Source organism: Tursiops truncatus, chromosome 12, assembly GCF_011762595.2.
Source record: "Tursiops truncatus isolate mTurTru1 chromosome 12, mTurTru1.mat.Y, whole genome shotgun sequence".
Classification (NCBI taxonomy): domain Eukaryota; kingdom Metazoa; phylum Chordata; class Mammalia; order Artiodactyla; family Delphinidae; genus Tursiops; species Tursiops truncatus.
The window spans coordinates 21,105,163-21,122,122 of NC_047045.1; the positions used below are offsets into that span (position 1 = coordinate 21,105,163).

General features: G+C 39.4%; 1 protein-coding gene across 1 annotated transcript in view; it reads left to right on the top strand.

The window, feature by feature from the left end:
* C12H6orf163 (chromosome 12 C6orf163 homolog) overlaps positions 1-16,960 on the top strand; it is a 57,852-nt gene that overhangs the window by 21,055 nt on the left and 19,837 nt on the right. Inside the window, exons 5-7 of the mRNA XM_004320666.4 lie at positions 215-5,941; positions 6,885-8,662; positions 11,061-11,213. Coding sequence (XP_004320714.3) covers positions 215-650 — 436 coding nt within the window. The 3' untranslated portion in view covers positions 651-5,941; positions 6,885-8,662; positions 11,061-11,213. The remainder of the gene's footprint in view (positions 1-214; positions 5,942-6,884; positions 8,663-11,060; positions 11,214-16,960) is intronic.

Sequence of the window (16,960 nt, forward strand, 5' to 3'; positions counted from 1 at the left end):
TGGGGAAATCAATGTGCACCTTCCCTGCTCTGAAAAATATTTTTTTATTGTTAACATCTAATCAAAGCTCATCTCTACCAGCCTGTCTCAGACTGGTGACTCATGTAAACCATGAAAGCATTTCTCCTACATCTGCGGTGAAAGACAAAATCTTTTTTTTTTTTGTGGCTAATCCATCTAACTATTAATATTCAACCCTTGTTCCTTTCTGTAGAAAGGCCATGGAGGAACTTTTGAGAGCTGGTGTCACAGTTATGAAGGATCAAGAGAACAATGTGAGCCAACTGATAAAGGAAAAAGAACATAAAATGAGCGTCTACTATTGCATGGCTCAGAAACAGAAGCAAGAAGAGGTTCAGAAAGTGCTTCAAGAAGCGGAGAAAACACATCAGGCCACGCTTAGAAATGTGATGGACAAACTGCTTAACACTCAGCGGGAGCTGCTGTCTGTGGCGAAGCAACTGGAAATCATGACAAATTGGAAAGATTTCCTGGAGGAGGAGTTACAGGAAACCAGGGTAGCGTTTCAAAAACACATCAATTATACGTTTCCGCAGCTCTCACCGGGACATGCAGATTTTATTCTGCCAGAAAGAAAGAAAATGCCTTCCGGTCTTATTACTCTGGAGAGCCAAGCAACTCTTGATTAGAAGTCTTCATCTGAAATGGCACTACAAAAGACATTGTTCTAAAGACTAAATAAATCCACTCAAAAACCATTTATTGATCCCCGGTTATGTGCAGCGGACTAGTGAGCTGTGAGCATTTTGATGGAAAACCAAAATATGCAAAAGCACATTCCAGGCTACGATGAGGTTCCAAGTCTGATGGAGGAGAGATAACAGTGAGAGGGGTCAAAACTGACTAGGAGGGAAAAAGATTTCTTGGAAGAAGTCTAAACATACTTCTGTATCTGGCTTTACTCACGTTTACATCAGACATTTAACTATTTTAGTATTTGTTGCAGTTAAAAAACAGTAAAGGGACATGTTCTTAGATGGTTTCCGTTGTGGAGAGGTGTGTCTAGTAATCCAGTATGTCTACTAATCTAGTCTAAAGATTATTATTTTGTGAACTGCAATAGCTTTGTAGGAAAAAAAAGCAGTGTTTCTCAGATTCAATAGGATAAAACTTAAATTCTGGGAAGCCTATATAAAATAATTCAGAAACGACTCTCTTATATTTGCCATTTGTGAAAGGAAAATATGTCTTTAGAGGTCAGATTCCTTGCCTCAGGGATGGGGAGTCCCCTTATGTTTATACCCAAGCCCAGGAGTGCTTGGAACTCATCTCCTTTAGGTCAAAATGCAGAAAAGCATTCTGTACCGCAATGCTCAGGACCAACAAGTGTCAACATCTACTGAATTAAACTGGAAGAAAACCCAAGCCATAAAGACTGCTCTAAAAAAATCTATCCACTTTAATGTAGCATCCTTAAATTATTAATCACCAACTTATATTGGTGGCTTTAAAATTCAGTACCTGGAAAGCCGTTTTCAGTAAATTAAAAAGTGCTATTGTCAAGCAGGCCTTAGGTGGATTTGTTTACATTGACTGGTCTGGGATTTCCTAATGATAAAAGTAGTGATGTGTTTACAACTGCATAATGGACTACACTCTCCTAGTGCTTAGCTTCCTGATTCTGCAGGACTACTGCGGTCCATACTAATCGATTGCCTAGGGGCTGGAAGTCAGAACATTTATACAGTACTGTACACTGCCTTTTCCAGCACGTTCTTCTCATAGCAGTCAATGGGATAAGCAGGACAGGGGTGGTTGTTAGCCCATTTTGACAAATGATAACATGAAAACTACTATGTACGTATTTACATGCGTGAAGTACTTTTTTTAAGTTGAAGTATAGTTGATTTACAATATTGTGTTAGTTTCAGGTATACAGCAAAGTGATTCAGTTATATATATATATATTTTCAGATTATTTTCCATTATAGGTTATTACAAGATACTGAATACAGTTCCCTGAGCTATATGGTAATTCCTTATTGTTTATTTTATATACAGTAGTGTGTATATATTAATCCCATACTCCTAATTTATCCCTCCCCCCACCTCTTTCCCCTTTGGTAACCATAAGTTTGTTTTCTATGTGAGTCTGTTTCTGTTTTGTATATAGCTTCATTTGTATTATTTTTTAGATACCACATATAAGTGATATCATATAATATCTCTCTTTCTCTGTCTGACTTACTTCACTCAGTATGATATTCTCTAGGTCCATCCATGTTGCTGCAAATGGCAATATTTCATTCTTTTTATGGCTGAGTAATATTCCATTGTGTATATACCACATCTTCTTAAACCAATTGTCTGTTGATGGGCACTTGGGTTGTTTCCATGTCTTGGCTATTGTAAATAGTGCTGCAGTGAACATTGGGATGCATGTATCTTTTCAAATTAGGCTTTTCATCTTTTCCGGTTATATGCCCAGGAGTGGAATTGCTGGATCATATGGTGATTGTATTTTTAGTTTTTTAAGGAACCTCCATACTATTTCCATAGTGGCTGCATCAATGTACATTCCCAACAGTGTAGGAGGGTTTCCTTTTCTCTACATGGGAAGCACTTTAAAAACCTTAATATTTAATCCTCACAATGACTTTTGAAAGTAATTATAACTGCCCCCAATTTATAGGGAGGGAAACCGAGACTCAGGGAGATTAAGTAACTTTCTCCAGGGCACACAGCTAGTGACAGAGAGGGAATTCAAAATATCACAAGGCACAGGCAGATGGTTACATGAGAGAGACCTGGGTTTTGCAGACTTGAATAGATAAGAACAGCAGCTGGCACTGGGGAGTGCTAGCATGCGCCAGCCATGCGTACACAAGTGGACTCATTCATGTTTGCAGCAGGCTGTGAAAGGTAGGAACCATTAACACAGGCACAGACAGGTCAAGTCACTTTCTCAATGTCATACAGCGAGGAAGGGTCAGAGCCATTTTCAAATCCACAGAGTCAGTCTTCAGCCCACGCCTTCCGTCATTATTTTTGTTCAGATGTAAAGGCCTTGGTGCCTGGTTGGTTGACTCTGCAGGTGTGTGTCTTCGTGGCTTCTCTAATGAGGACTGGAAGGACGTGGTCTGTCCTCTATGTCAGGCATCGTTTTTGTCCCTTCTAGAAGTGAAAGGAAGTTGTACCTAGGATTGTGTGTCTGAGTTATTGGAGTCATTCACCAGATTCGCAGCTGAGCACAAGGAAGGAAAGCAGAAGGAAAGCATCTTCTGAAGACATTCACTTCATGGCCACAGTGAAGGTGTGTCTTTTGGTATCAGTGATACAGTGCGTAACATAAAAAGAAAGCAGGCGACTTACTTTTGGTTTGGAAAAAGGAATCTAGTTTCTCAGGCTTCAACCAGATTGGAATAAATTATCCGTGTTTTTAGTATTTTCCTTGTTTATATTGATACTTCACCCTCAGCTCCCACCCCAATCCCAACCGTTAGCTCCCTTAGGGTTTTTAAAGTAATGTGGATGCTTCCAATAAGGGCAGAGTTAGAGATCTTGTTACTGTCCTGATCCCAGCTTGACCTGCCCACCAGAGGACTCCTCCCTCCGCTTCCCCACAGTGCTATTCAGCCCTCCTGTTGTAGGGGTGATCACAGGGGGTTCTGTCAGGTCAGATTGACCTGATCCCAGAACCCCACTTGCTTTTCGCCTTAGAGCCTGGAGTCAGCACGAACCACGGAGGGGAGGGGACCTCTTCTGTCCTCTGTTCTCATTCTGCTCTGCCTGCCCCAAGGCCAATTTGAAGAAACGGTATCTTTACTCTTACCCAAATCCTTCACCTTGATCACTTCAAGGCACAGTTCTTTCTAGCTTGAATGTCTCCAAGATGATATACCCCTGAGAATTAAAGTTCAAAGTGAATGGCTAATCTGCTCTGAAGGGCAGAAAAAGCTGATAGTAAACTAAAAATGAGATCTCTCTCGTATTTCCACAATCCCATCTACGGAACCTCTCAGCAGTCTCTCTTATTTTTTGTTTTTAAAATAAATTTATTTATTTATTTATTTTTGGCTGCATTGGGTCTTCGTTGCTGCGCGCAGGCTTTCTCTAGTTGCGGTGAGTGGGGGCTACTCTTCGTTGCGATGCGCGGGCTTCTCATTGCAGTGGTTTCACTTGTTGCGGAGCGCAAGCTCTAGGCGCAGAGGCTCAGTAGTTGTGGCTCGCGGGCCCTAGAACTCAGGCTCAGTAGTTGTGGCGCATGGGCTTAGTTGCTCCATGGCATGTGGGGTCTTCCCGGACCAGGGCTCGAACCAGTGTCCCCTGCATTGGCAGGCGGATTCTTAACCAGTGCGCCACCAGGGAAGCCCTCAGCAGTCTCTTGTTTCCATGACACTGATAAGGATGATCCTTGTGGATAAAAAAAAGAAACAATGGAAAATACAGCAACAACCACTGACTGAGCATCTGCTATGGATCAGCTATGGTACTAAATTCCTTACTAAACCTTGTCTTACTGAAATCTCACAGCAACCCTGTAAGATGCCTCCCATTACCCCCATTTTGAAAATTAGGAAACTGAGACTCAGAGAAGGAAAGTCGCTTGTTGAAAAATGACAAATTGTTTGACTGCAGAGCCATGTGTTTTCCACAGTTACAGCACAGAGCCTAATTTAGTGCCTGTGTAAACACTGAGTAGGCGTCAGGGGTGCACTGCTTTCAAAACACATTGGAATTGTAGCGGGCAAGTCTGAATTACTGTGCAGTACCCTTGCTCTTCCAGTGGGCATGGGCTGGGAGCCAAGAATTGATCAGCCTTCCCTGAATGTGCTTGAGGAACCCTCCTGATGCGGAGCCCAGGGAAGAATTTATGGAGGGGCATAACCCAGAGCTCCCTCTCACCACGCAGGTGTCAAGAAGGGCAGAGTCCCTGGCGGGTTCTGGAGACAGAAGCTCAAAGGTGAAAATTGCAATGTCAAGTGAAAAATTGAAAGTGAGGTATGTCTTTGAAATCTCAGTGGGACACTTACATTTTCTAACAAAATCTGATTGAGACTAAGTCAGGCTATTTTCAAAAAGAAAGATTCCCTGAGTGAACCAGTTTTTAGTACAACTTGTCTTGAGAACACTTAGTAACTCACCTGGTACCAATTACTGAGTACAATACCTAGAAAAGCCACTCTAGATCTTAGATACTAAGCCCCATGCAAGTTATTAAAATTGTAACCATTTTGGAAAGTTACTTTTAAAAGAGCTTAGGGAATTCCCTGGCGGTCCAGTGGTTAGAACTTGGCGCTTTCACTGCTGGGGCCTGGGTTCGATCCCTGGTCAGGGAACTAAGATCCCGTAAGCTGCGAGGCGCGGCCAAAAACAAACAAACAAAGAGCTTAAAGTGCATTTTTCTTAGTTGTCTTAGAGGCTTCCTGTACAGTAGGAGTCTATGCAGCTCCCATGGTTTCTGATATTTAGGAAGCTATGTTAATTCCTGGAGGCCATCTGGGAACTTAATTTGAGGACCCTAAGAAATTACTGTAGTTAAATTTTATAGAAGTCATTCCACCAAGAAAAGAACCTTGTTTTTAGAGACAGGAGACCTGTGGGCTGGGAAACGGGTGCCTAGCATCCCTAGGAGAGATGGAGAAGCTACCTCACCCCCACAGCAGTCACAAAGCACAGGGGTCGGGCTATTTGGTAATCACTGGACCTTTATGTGACAAAGAAGGCACTCTGGTACTGTCTCTAACCTTGATTCCATTTGAGCTATTTATAGCCTGCATATTCTAGCTTTGGGGGCCTTTTTTTCACTGACATCATGTAGACACTATTTGACAAAACACCACGTTTGTTTACAGAACAGAGGGTTTTGACATTCTGCTGCCTCTAATAAGCTCTCCTTTCTGCTTGGCTGAGATCACTCAGAAGAAGAAAGAAGAAACCGTTGCCTTTTGCTGTCCAGTTATTGGAAGCCAGGCCATGCGTGAGTGCTTCACCTGCGTTCATTCAGCTCCTGCCTCACAGCAACCAAGTATCATATTCTCACAAAACAAGGAGGAAGCAGAAAAAGAGCCCAAATGGTCATTTTCCTAATGCATATTTAGCTTTTTTCAGAGAAAAATATCATTCTTATAAGCACAATAACAGCCTTCCCCTAATTACTCATTGGCCAAAACAAATTAATATGACCATTCATAAGACAATTCATGGCAAAGAGGGATATGATGATTGTCTTAGCCTAACAAGGATTTATCCACTAAAACTGAATGCTTCACTCCTCAAAAAAATCATAAAGTTCTACGAACAAGGAAGAACTACTAAGTGACTGTTAAGTAAACCATCAGAATTGTTTGTCCAAGACCATATGATTCCTTTTTTCCACTGGAAATGGAATTCATTGCCTTAGGTCTTTTTAAATACTGTACTATTACTGTTGGGGCTGGCTCTGTGCTTGAAAACCAGTTTATTTATAACCTGTTACAAGTGCTATATCTGTTTGCAGTTAAGAAATACAGAATTCAAAGTGATCTCCTAGCTTGTAAGCAAACTGAGATTCATTGTCCCTCTTCTCTAAAAAAAATGAGTTAATGTGTCCAGAAACTAACTCTAGTAAAGTGGGGTTTAACATTAAAAAAAAAAAAAATTCAAGCACATCGAGGTTGGGTATTCCGCATCCTCACTCCATTTGAAAAGTGCAGACGCATTCAACGCATTACCATCTGATTCCAACTAGCAGGATTGAAAACAAATGGTTTTACTCTAGTTAGTTCTAAATAGAAACACTTTAATATTGAATTGAATGAAGTTCAAATTATCCTTTTCTACATAGCAACTGCATGTTAGGTCTTAAAATTAGCAAGGATTCAAGTTTAGCAATCTGCCTTTCCTTACTTTTAACCATATGTGATATTTCCTATTTCTCATAGCACTCTTTCCATCTGCTTTGGCTGTCTATCTCCTACCACTGGACTTTAAGATCCACTGGACTCTCTCTGCTGAGGACCCATAACAAACTCCAGGACCAGGTAGTATCCTTGACATATCACTCTGTGCATAAATATTTCCCATCCCCTCTCCCCCGACTCAGTATTCCCAAGGAAAGCTATTTCTATTATTGGTCCATTTGAAGGATTATGAGTTAATTACATAATAGAATGTATCCATAGAGTTATGCATTTCAGCTAGAAATCTACATATCTCTAGAAGCTCTACAATCTGTTCTAAAGAATCTACATCTCTAGAAATCATAGAGATGTATGGGATATGAATTATTGATTTTGTTTATTCAACATGCAGTAGGAAGCAGCCTACTGTATACCAGTGCCGTGTTAGATGCTCAGGTTCTTGGTACATGAAATAGGTGGTGGTCCTTACTCTTAGAGAAGTCAGCTAAGTGGGTAGAAGGATAGTGAGTACATGCATTATAACACTGTCGAGGGCTGGAGAAGTAGCAATGATGGGCTCACAGATCATTTTCTAACTCATGTCATGTTGTACTGCCAAGGCAGTAATATCTGCCATCAGTAGCCTGCTGGTATTCTTGCTTTGTGCTCAGTCCTGTCCACATTTGTGAAGGAACAGCTTGATTTAAATTTTGTTTTCAGCAAAGTGGATTCTACAATTTCAAAGATAAATTTTCCTAGTTCTCATATGGTTTTGTTCTTCTTGAGGTTGTTAGTAGATGGTTGTTTCCCCTGTCAGTTCAGGCCAACAGCTTCCTACTTGACAAAATACCATCTCTGAGTTTTCTGGAATACAAGGAAATTCCAGCCTCTTTGTCAGAGGCCTCAGGAAGACACAAAAGACAATGCTACAACTGCTGTCACCCATTCCAGGGAGTCCAGAGTGATGGTCTGGCTTCATACTCTCTGGTCTCACAGATACACTCAGTGGACTTTGGCCAGGGAGCATCCCCCAAGTAATGGGTGCGTTGTGGGAATAAACCCCCCTGTTCTATTGCTGAGGAATTTAGGCAAGCTGTTCAGGGAGAATGACCCTCTAGAAGGGTGTGACCAAGTCACTCCTTGGGTCTCATCTCCAGGCCTTTTCTTTGCCTCTTTCAGTCATCAACATGAGACTGATTGCCTGAAAAGACTTCTTGACAAACAAGTAGTACTTGGTAACTGTTAGTTATTTTTATTTTTCATCCCTACAGAAATGAGATCACAAGTCATATATGGCTCTGCATTTTTCATGCAGATCCTATAGCCACTGATTCTAATTTTTAGAATGTACCAATTTTATTGATTTTTATTTCTTCAGTATTTTGTGGATATATATATATACACGTGGATGTGAATTGTAGTCTACTGCTTGTAGATTTTAAAGTATATTTAGTCAGTGGTGAGTAGAACTTTATTTTAGCTTTAAAAATTTAATCTTATGAGAGGCCTGCTGACATTTATTTTAAAGTTGTTTTATTCAGTTCCTTTTTTCTCTTTCACCCTGTGGAGTATGTTTATTGACTACAGATGTCAAGCACTTTGCTAAGGAACAGAAAGCTGCAAGATAGAATATGTACTTCACCTGAGTGGGTGCATAGAAACCGGCCGTGTGTCTGAATCTTTAAGAACTCAAGTGGAAGGTATGCTTACAAGTTTAAAGGTCAGAATCACAACATACAGACTTGAATTGGAATGACTGCAAGATAGTTTCAGGATTATAAAACTTCTATGTAAAAGAAGTTAATAAAAGGCGTATTAAGGTAAGTCCCTTATAATTATGATTTTGAACAAACTGCTTTAAATTATGCTATAGCATGAAAAAAACAAATAAAGGGATATAAGAGTCGTGGGGCTCAGAGCCTAGGACAACAGCCCAGGGCAGCCATAAAGATGAAACTATGCGTGCTCCTGCAACCAGAAGTCCAGCAAGAATTAGCTCAGAGACAAAACAGGAAAAGACTTTTTCAATGATTTCAGTACAGTAACGGTAATAGCTAGGATTGGAATTGGAGAGTGTGAATTTAATCAGAACCCACCGAAATACTTCAGGGTTGCTGTTGTTACTGTTGTTTTTGACCTTGGTCTTGGCATTGTTTGAGAGGTAGTAGACAAGCTGATTCTAAATTTCAGGTGGAGGAATATATGTATACATATAGCTGATTCACTTTGTTGTACAGCAGAAACTAACACAACATTGTAAAGCAATTATACTCCAATAAAGATATTTAAAAAAATTAATTTCAGGTGTAAAAATAAGCAGCAAGAATTTTTAGGGATATTCTGACAATAAATGCAATGATGGGGCACTAGCCTTTTCACTCTATGCCATTAGAAACTGAAAAAGTAGTCCTGGGGCATGAACAGACACAAGAATCAATGGCACAGAATACAATTTAAGAATAAAATATAAAGGTATAGGGAAGACTTAGGGGTGCTGTTCCAAAATATGGAACATTCAATTTCAAATCTCTTTAATGTCACTTATTAATTTAACATAAGACAAAAATGGCATCTTGAAATAGTAAAGAAAAGATGCCTTATTTAAATAATGGTTTGGAGGTAACTAGATAGTCATTGAGGGCAGAGATGATTGAATCCTATCTTACAATTAGTCAAAATATATTCTAGGTGGACCAAAGGTTTAAAAGTAAAAGCAAAACTGCAAAAATATTAAAAGTCATTTGAGAATGTTTAAATAAATCAGATTGAGGATAGCCTTTTATGTTTGTCATAAAGCCCAGAAGAAAGAAGTATTAATAAAAATGATAAATTCAACTTCGTTAAAAACTTTTTAAAAATCTGCTAGGCCAAAAATCATAAGCAATGTCAAAAGACAAACCACAAGCAAGAGAAAAATATTTCCATTTCCTGTTTAGGCAAAGGGCTAATTTCTCTACTATATAGATAACTTCTAGGAATCAATAAGGAATGGGTCAACAATCCAATAGAAAAATAGATGAAAAATATAACTAGAAAATAGAAAAAGAATCAAACATCATTTAAACCTATGAAGAAATGTTCCAGTCACTCAAAATAAGAGGAATGCAAATTAAAACTTCATTAAAAATTCATTTTCTACCTATCAGACTAGCAAAGATAAGAAATTATAAAACTTTGCTGGTAAAAGTGTGAGAAAACAAACACTCTCGTACATGGCTGGAGGGAACATAAATTAGTACAAGTTCTATGGAATTCAATTTGGCAATACCTATTATAATTAAAAAGCATATACCCTTTGACCCAGCAATTCCACTTCCAGGAATTTATCCTACAGATACTCTTATACATGTAAAATAATATATGGACCAGATTGTCATTACAGTATTATCTGTAAAAACAAAAGACTAGAAACAACAGAACTGGTTATGTAAATTATGGTACATCTTTCCAGTGCTGCAATTCCAATGAAATAATAAGCTTCCATAAAAAAGGAGAAAAAAGTGTATGTGCTGATAAAATCTTCCTAGACTTCCAAGATATATTTGTCGAATGAATGTATATGTCATTAAGTGAAAAGTCAAGGTTCTAATGATATGCATAGTATACATCTATGTATACATTCACCTGTTCAACAAATATCTTTGAGCATCTGCTATGTGTCAGGCATCACACTCCACACTTGGGATGTGTCCATAGCAAAACAGACAAAGATCTCAACCGTAGTGGAGCTTACAATCTGTTAAAGGGGACCATCAGTAAATGACAAATGTGAACATAATATAGTATATCCGAAACTGGTAAGTTCTATGGGTAAAAATAGAGCAGAGTGTGGGAGATCGGGGTGGGGGCTGGGGGAGGCGAAGAAGATAACGTGCATTGTTACAAACAGCGTGGTCAAGTTGGGCCTTAGAAGGCAAAATTTGAAGAGACTTGAAGGAGGTGAGGGGGTCTGTGGAGAGGATCTATGAGAAGAGTGAGGAAAAGGCCCTAAGTCAGGACTGTGTCTGCTGTGCGCTGGGAGCAGCAGAGAGACTGGGCAGAGTGAGCTGGAAAGAAGAGGAGGAAAAGGTTCAGAAGATGACGGGAGGCTGGTCCACGCAGGGCCTTGTAAGGAGGTTGCCTTTTATTCTGCATGAACAGGGAACCATGCAGGGTTTGGAGGTACAGTGTGGCATTTTATGGCTTACAGTGTAAACGGATTCCTCTTGTGCTCTGTAGAGACTAGGCCGTGGGAGAGCCGGATGGAGGCAGCAAGAGCATCGGGAGCCCTGGAGGGCAGTGATCCCGCCGAGAGGGGCCGTTAGCTGCCACCTGGGAGACAGCAGAGGAGGTGGTGGCAAGAGGCCAGATTCTGGAAACATTTTCAAAGCAGTGAGTAGGCTTTCCTGACAGACTGGATGTAGCTGTAAAAGAGAGGGATTAGGGACGACTGAGCAGCCCGAAGGCTGGGGTCGTGATGGACTGGATGGGAAAGCTGCAGGGGAAGCTTTCTGGGGGGAAAAGAGCAGGAATTCAGTTTGAACATGTTGAATTTGAAACATCTGTTAGACATCCAAATGACTGTTTAATCAATGTCAGCTCTAGATGGTACATAGAGCCATGAGTACGGATATGTTATTATGTGTTTGCTTGTGTATGTATAAAATACCTCTTTTCTAGACATATACAAAAATCTGGTCATTCTGGTTGCCTGTTTAGGAGAGAATTGAGTGGCTGGGGATCAAGTATTGAATGGAGCCTTAGCTTTCATTGTACATCAATTTAAACCTTTTAATTTTGAACCATATGAATATGTTATAGTAACAATTAATATAATGTTTAAAAATAATAAAAATTACAAGCCATATTATAAAACTCCTACATAATGTTGCCTAAATGTTTTTTTCCTCGTTGTTAGAAAAAATTTTTTTTAATGCTGAGAAAAGGATAGGTTACTTTTACTGATTCCAAAGACATTTATTGAACCTCTATTATATATGATACTGAAATTTTAAAATTTTATTTATTTATTTTTGGCTGTGTTGGGTCTTCGTTGCTGCACGCAGGCTTTCTCTAGTTGCAGCTAGCAGGGGCTACTCTTCCTTGCAGTGCACAGGCTTCTCATTGTGGTGGCTTCTCTTGTTGCGGAGCATGGGCTCTAGGCACTCGGGCTTCAGTAGTTGTGGCACTTGGGCTCAGTAGTTGTGGCGCACGGGCTTAGTTGCTCTGCAGCATGTGGGATCTTCCCAGACCAGGGCTCAAACCTGTGTCTGCTGCATTGGCAGGCGTCTTCTTAACCACTGCACCATCAGGGAAGTCCTAAGATACTGAAATTTTAAAAAAATTAACAAGATATGGTCTCTTTTTAAACCCAATAATGTGTTAAATTTGAATGGAAATCTGCCTGTCTGTTGGAACTAATTAGTAGCAAAAGCTACAACTTATTAGGAGTAGCAAACAGCTGATTTATAAAGCACAGCTGCTGGGTTTTTTTTAATACAATAGAGTCAATAAGTATCACATGGTTATTTTGACCCTCAGAAAAGATTCAGAATTATTTTATGATCCAAAACTAAATTAAATAGCTAAAGATAAGAGTTGATCATAGATTTTCTAGAAAAATAATACTTGATCTACCTCTTTTAATTCTTGCTCAGTACTTTCTGATTTGTGTGTGTGTTTGGTTTGTTTTGTTTTGATACAGGAAAGTACAGAGAATCATATAAGAAACACCTATATGGTCCACTATCCAGAATTAACAAATATCAACATTTGGTCATTGTTTTAATCAGCTCAAGGTGCTATAACAAATTTTCATAGTCTGGGTGGCTTAAACAACAAACATTTATTTCTCATAGTTCTGGAGGCTGGGAAGTCCAAGATCAAGGTACCAGCAGATCTGGTGTCTGATGAAAGCCTACTTCCTGGCTTGTAGATGGCTATCTTCTCATTGTATCCTCACATGGCAGAGAGCAGAGAGAGGAAGCAAACGCTTATGTCTCTCTGTTATAAAGGCACTAATTTTATTCATGAGGGCTCCATCCTTTTGACCTAATTAACTGTCAAAGGCCCCACCTCCTAACACCATCACCTTGTGGATTAGGATTCCAAAATGTGAATTTGGGGGAGCACATTCAATCCATAGTTTGCTTTATATGCCACATTCATGCCACAGTCATGTTTGCCTTATATATTTAATAGCACATATAAAATATTACAAATAAAATCTGAGTCTTCTTTGTTCTTCTTTCAATCCCATTCCCTTTCCTCCTTAGAAATAACCAGTCTCCTAAATGACTGTGCATCCTTCCAGTCCTGATTTTACTACACACTTGTATTCATAAATAACATATAAACTTTAAATAGATACTACTATTTTGTATACATTATTCTGCAACTTGCCTGTTTTCACCTAACATAATGTTTTTGAGATCTATCCATGTTGATACATGTCACTGTCTTATTATCTAGAGAGAAGTGAAATCATGGCAATTTTTATTTGGTTGTTTTTCATAAGGAAACCATACAGGAACTGGAATTGGGTTAATTGCTAAATGCCCTAAAGCATTAAGACTGTATTCCCAAACCGTATGCCAAGTTGCCCCAGGCGCTGTAGCAAACTCATGGCGGGTGAAGCAGGATATTTTTAAATTTCAAGGAAAACACAGTGACGTTTGTCAGATACCACACAAACTACTACTATTAGTTGTTTAGACCTATTAGGTACTTGATTTAGCCTAGGTCCAGATAGTTAGGCACTTCTTTTGGCCTAGGGAATGCCATGAAGAATTATTGAGACACTAAGTTCATTAGGAACTGAGAAGGTTCCAGAATCTCTACATTAAGAATAAGAAACCCAGGAACCTGTGTTCTGTATCTGGCCCCACTACCTGGTGTAAAACTACAGCAATTACAGGCAGAGTGCCTCTGAGAAACTGACCAGCCCAGACTTGCAAACCTCAGTCTACTTCATTAATAGAAACAGTAAGTGACGGAATGGAGCACCTAGGAGGAATAGTTTAGTGTTTTAAATCTTTGGCAAACTGTCTAAGATGAGTATCTAAATTACTTCAAATATATGGTTTTCACCAAAAATGCCCCTCAGACTATGATAAACCTTAAATGTGCATTTAGCTATTTTCTTGTGCTAGGAGTGGGGCAAGCACTGAGGAGGGTCAGGGAGGGGTACGGGTGTTGAAGAGGAGAAGACTTTGGGCATGGTTTTTAGTGAATAACAAATCAGCCAGCTTTTACTCATAAGCCTATTTCTAAAGATTTAACCTATGAGTCATTCCTTCTGAGAGACCAGGAACTCAGCTTGAGGAATATTATTGAATACTACTTAACCCCCATTTCATCTCAAAGGATGGCATTAAGGACCCTGATTTAAGAATGCTTGCATTCCTACTTAGTACCACTAGGGGAGCTGTCAGGGACACTCAGGTTTTCTGCAGAGGGAGAAGGTGATTGAGAAGACAGGAAAGGTGACAATGTCCTTGTCCTCCACCACGGACACATCACATCCTCCGTAATCCTAGGACCAAGGCCACCTACCTTGCTTCACTGCTCCCTATTTTCTATGAACTCAATGTAGTATTTCTGCCACCATATACATTTATTTCTATTTAAATATAAAGAGCCTGTAAGAGAAAAAAAGAATTGTTTATAAAAGGTCATAAGGATAGGTTGTAACAGTCTTCAAAAGGAAACATGAAAAAGGCTGGGTTTGAAAGGAAATTGCTGAACTTGAAAAGAGAAAAAAGAAGCAGTAGATTTTTGAGAGAATGACTTTTGATTTTAACAAAGTTAATTTCTTATGTTGCTAAGAAATCTGAACCAAAAATATACTGCCTTTTTTTCCTGAGTAAATGATATCCGTCTCCCAAAGGACCATCTGTGGTCATTATGATGTCACCTTCGCAGAAACCTGAGGACATTAGTGGATCAGATGTCTTGAGTCTTAATAAAGCACCGATAACATTTAAAAATAAATGATTGTATAACCTATTCTTACTTTCTTTGTAGAGAGGGGCACTTCCAAGAAATATGATCAACCATATTCTCTTTCAATTATAAACAGATTCAAATGTAATTTTTTCCAGGATGTTAACATCACATTTTAAGACCCATTACAGAGAAATAAATAATTCAGAGTGTTTTCTGGCTTACTGGAATCTAAAAGTAAAGCCAGCTTTGAGGTCATGTAATAGTTTTACCAAGCCTAAAGCCGTCCTAAAGGTCAGCCTCAGATTCACAGTCATGTTTGCCCAGCCCTTCTGTGATTACAGGCACTTGAATAAGGGCCTATAGCAGATATTTTTATTTTTCCCAGAGCTAGGATTTTAGGTAGAGAAGCACCTGGCAGTGGCATATCAGACATCATGTCAGAAATGCTAAGATACAATCTGGTATTAAATAAGGATTTGACTCCTAAATGGAATGGAAATATAAAGGAAAAAAAATTTTAATCAAAATTTTTTCAGATCTTAGATAGGAACTCTAGGCTGGAGGTGATAGGTTTGGTCATACATTAAGCACTCATGGAAAACCTGTTGTGTAAGTTCATAGGGACTACAGAGATATATCGGGCAGTAGTGGGAGAGGATGGGTTCATAAACAATGATAAGAAAAATGCAGTTCCAAATCTGGGGAGTACCCCAATGGAGGCATTAACAAAGGGGTGCAGGAGTTCAGAGAAATGTAATGGCTAGTTTTGATCTGGGCCTTGAAGGACCAGTCCAATCTCAGTTGGCAGATTTGGTGAGAAGCTGGCTAATCCAAACAGAGAGAAGTTTAGGAGGAAAGGCAGAGACAGGACAATGTCATCTAATATGGTCCATAAAGTGTGGGTTGTGAGAAATAAGACTGGAGAGAGGTCAGGGTTAACCACGGAGGCTCTCGAACACCATGCTAGAGAACTGGAATTTATTTGCTAGGCAATAGCATGATTATGAACATCTTCAAAATGGATCAGAGAAAGATGTCCCCAGTAAAGATAAAGAGCTAAAGCAACCAGGTGATCCTCCAAGTTCACAATGCAGGAAACTCTTTTGTTGTCAAGAGACACTTTCCTATTTAGAAAAAAAAAGAGTGAAAGCTTTTGCTATCATTTTTCACTTTTGTAACTCAGAACACTGTTTTCTAACGGGGTTTTGAGAAGACCCAGGGATTAACAGAATGACACATTTGCAAACAGTGAAGTCCTATTTATTTAATTTTTTCTTCTCAAGTAATAAGAACAACAATTTACATGAGTGGGAGAATAATATAACATTAAGAACATGGAATAGAAGCGTTTTATCCTATAAGAACTAATGATAAATAACATTCTCCAGACAAAGTGAGAAAGAAGGAGAGGCAGGATGGAGTGGGGGAAAAGAGATAGAAGAAAGAAACAGGGAAGACAAGAGGAGAAAGAAAGATGAGGAAGAAGGAAGGCAGATTGATGGAGGTAAAGAGGGTCCTTAGGAGAGAGACACATGGTGAGTAGGTGAGTAAGGCTTAGGTACATAGACGGCAGGAAGCTTCAGGAGATCCCTGATCTGTTCACTTCCCTCTGCTGACCACTTTCTCTCTTCTTCCATCACTGACACCCTCTCCAAAGTTCTGAGCTGGGTACTGCTTGCTGCTCTCCGAATCAAGGAATAAAGAGAACCTAAGCATTATATTTAGGTCATAGATCACAAGATGACAAGCCTCCTGATGGCCAATGAATGGATAATGATCTTAGGAATTGTCTACTTTTGCAGAAGACTTCATAGATGTATAATTTTACTGCAAAGACATTTCACTTTTCAAAGCGCCTTCATATTTCTTATCTCCTTTGAGCTTTCAGTTATATAGAACAAGCATTCTCCTCCTTTTACAGATCAGAAGAGGTAAAATGATTGTAGATCTTCCTGAGTAAGTGCTATTCATCTCCCCAAAGACCATCTGTGGCCGCTATGATGTCACCTTGGTAGAAACTTGAGGATATGAGTGGATCAGATGTCTGGGGAGTGAGTGAAACTATCTCAAGTCTCGATAAAACACCAGAAACATTTTAAAACCAATGATTATATAACCTATTGCTTTTTTTCTTTTTTTTTTTTTTTGAGGGGAGTATAGTTTATGGTAGTGAAAAAGGTACTAGGCTGAAT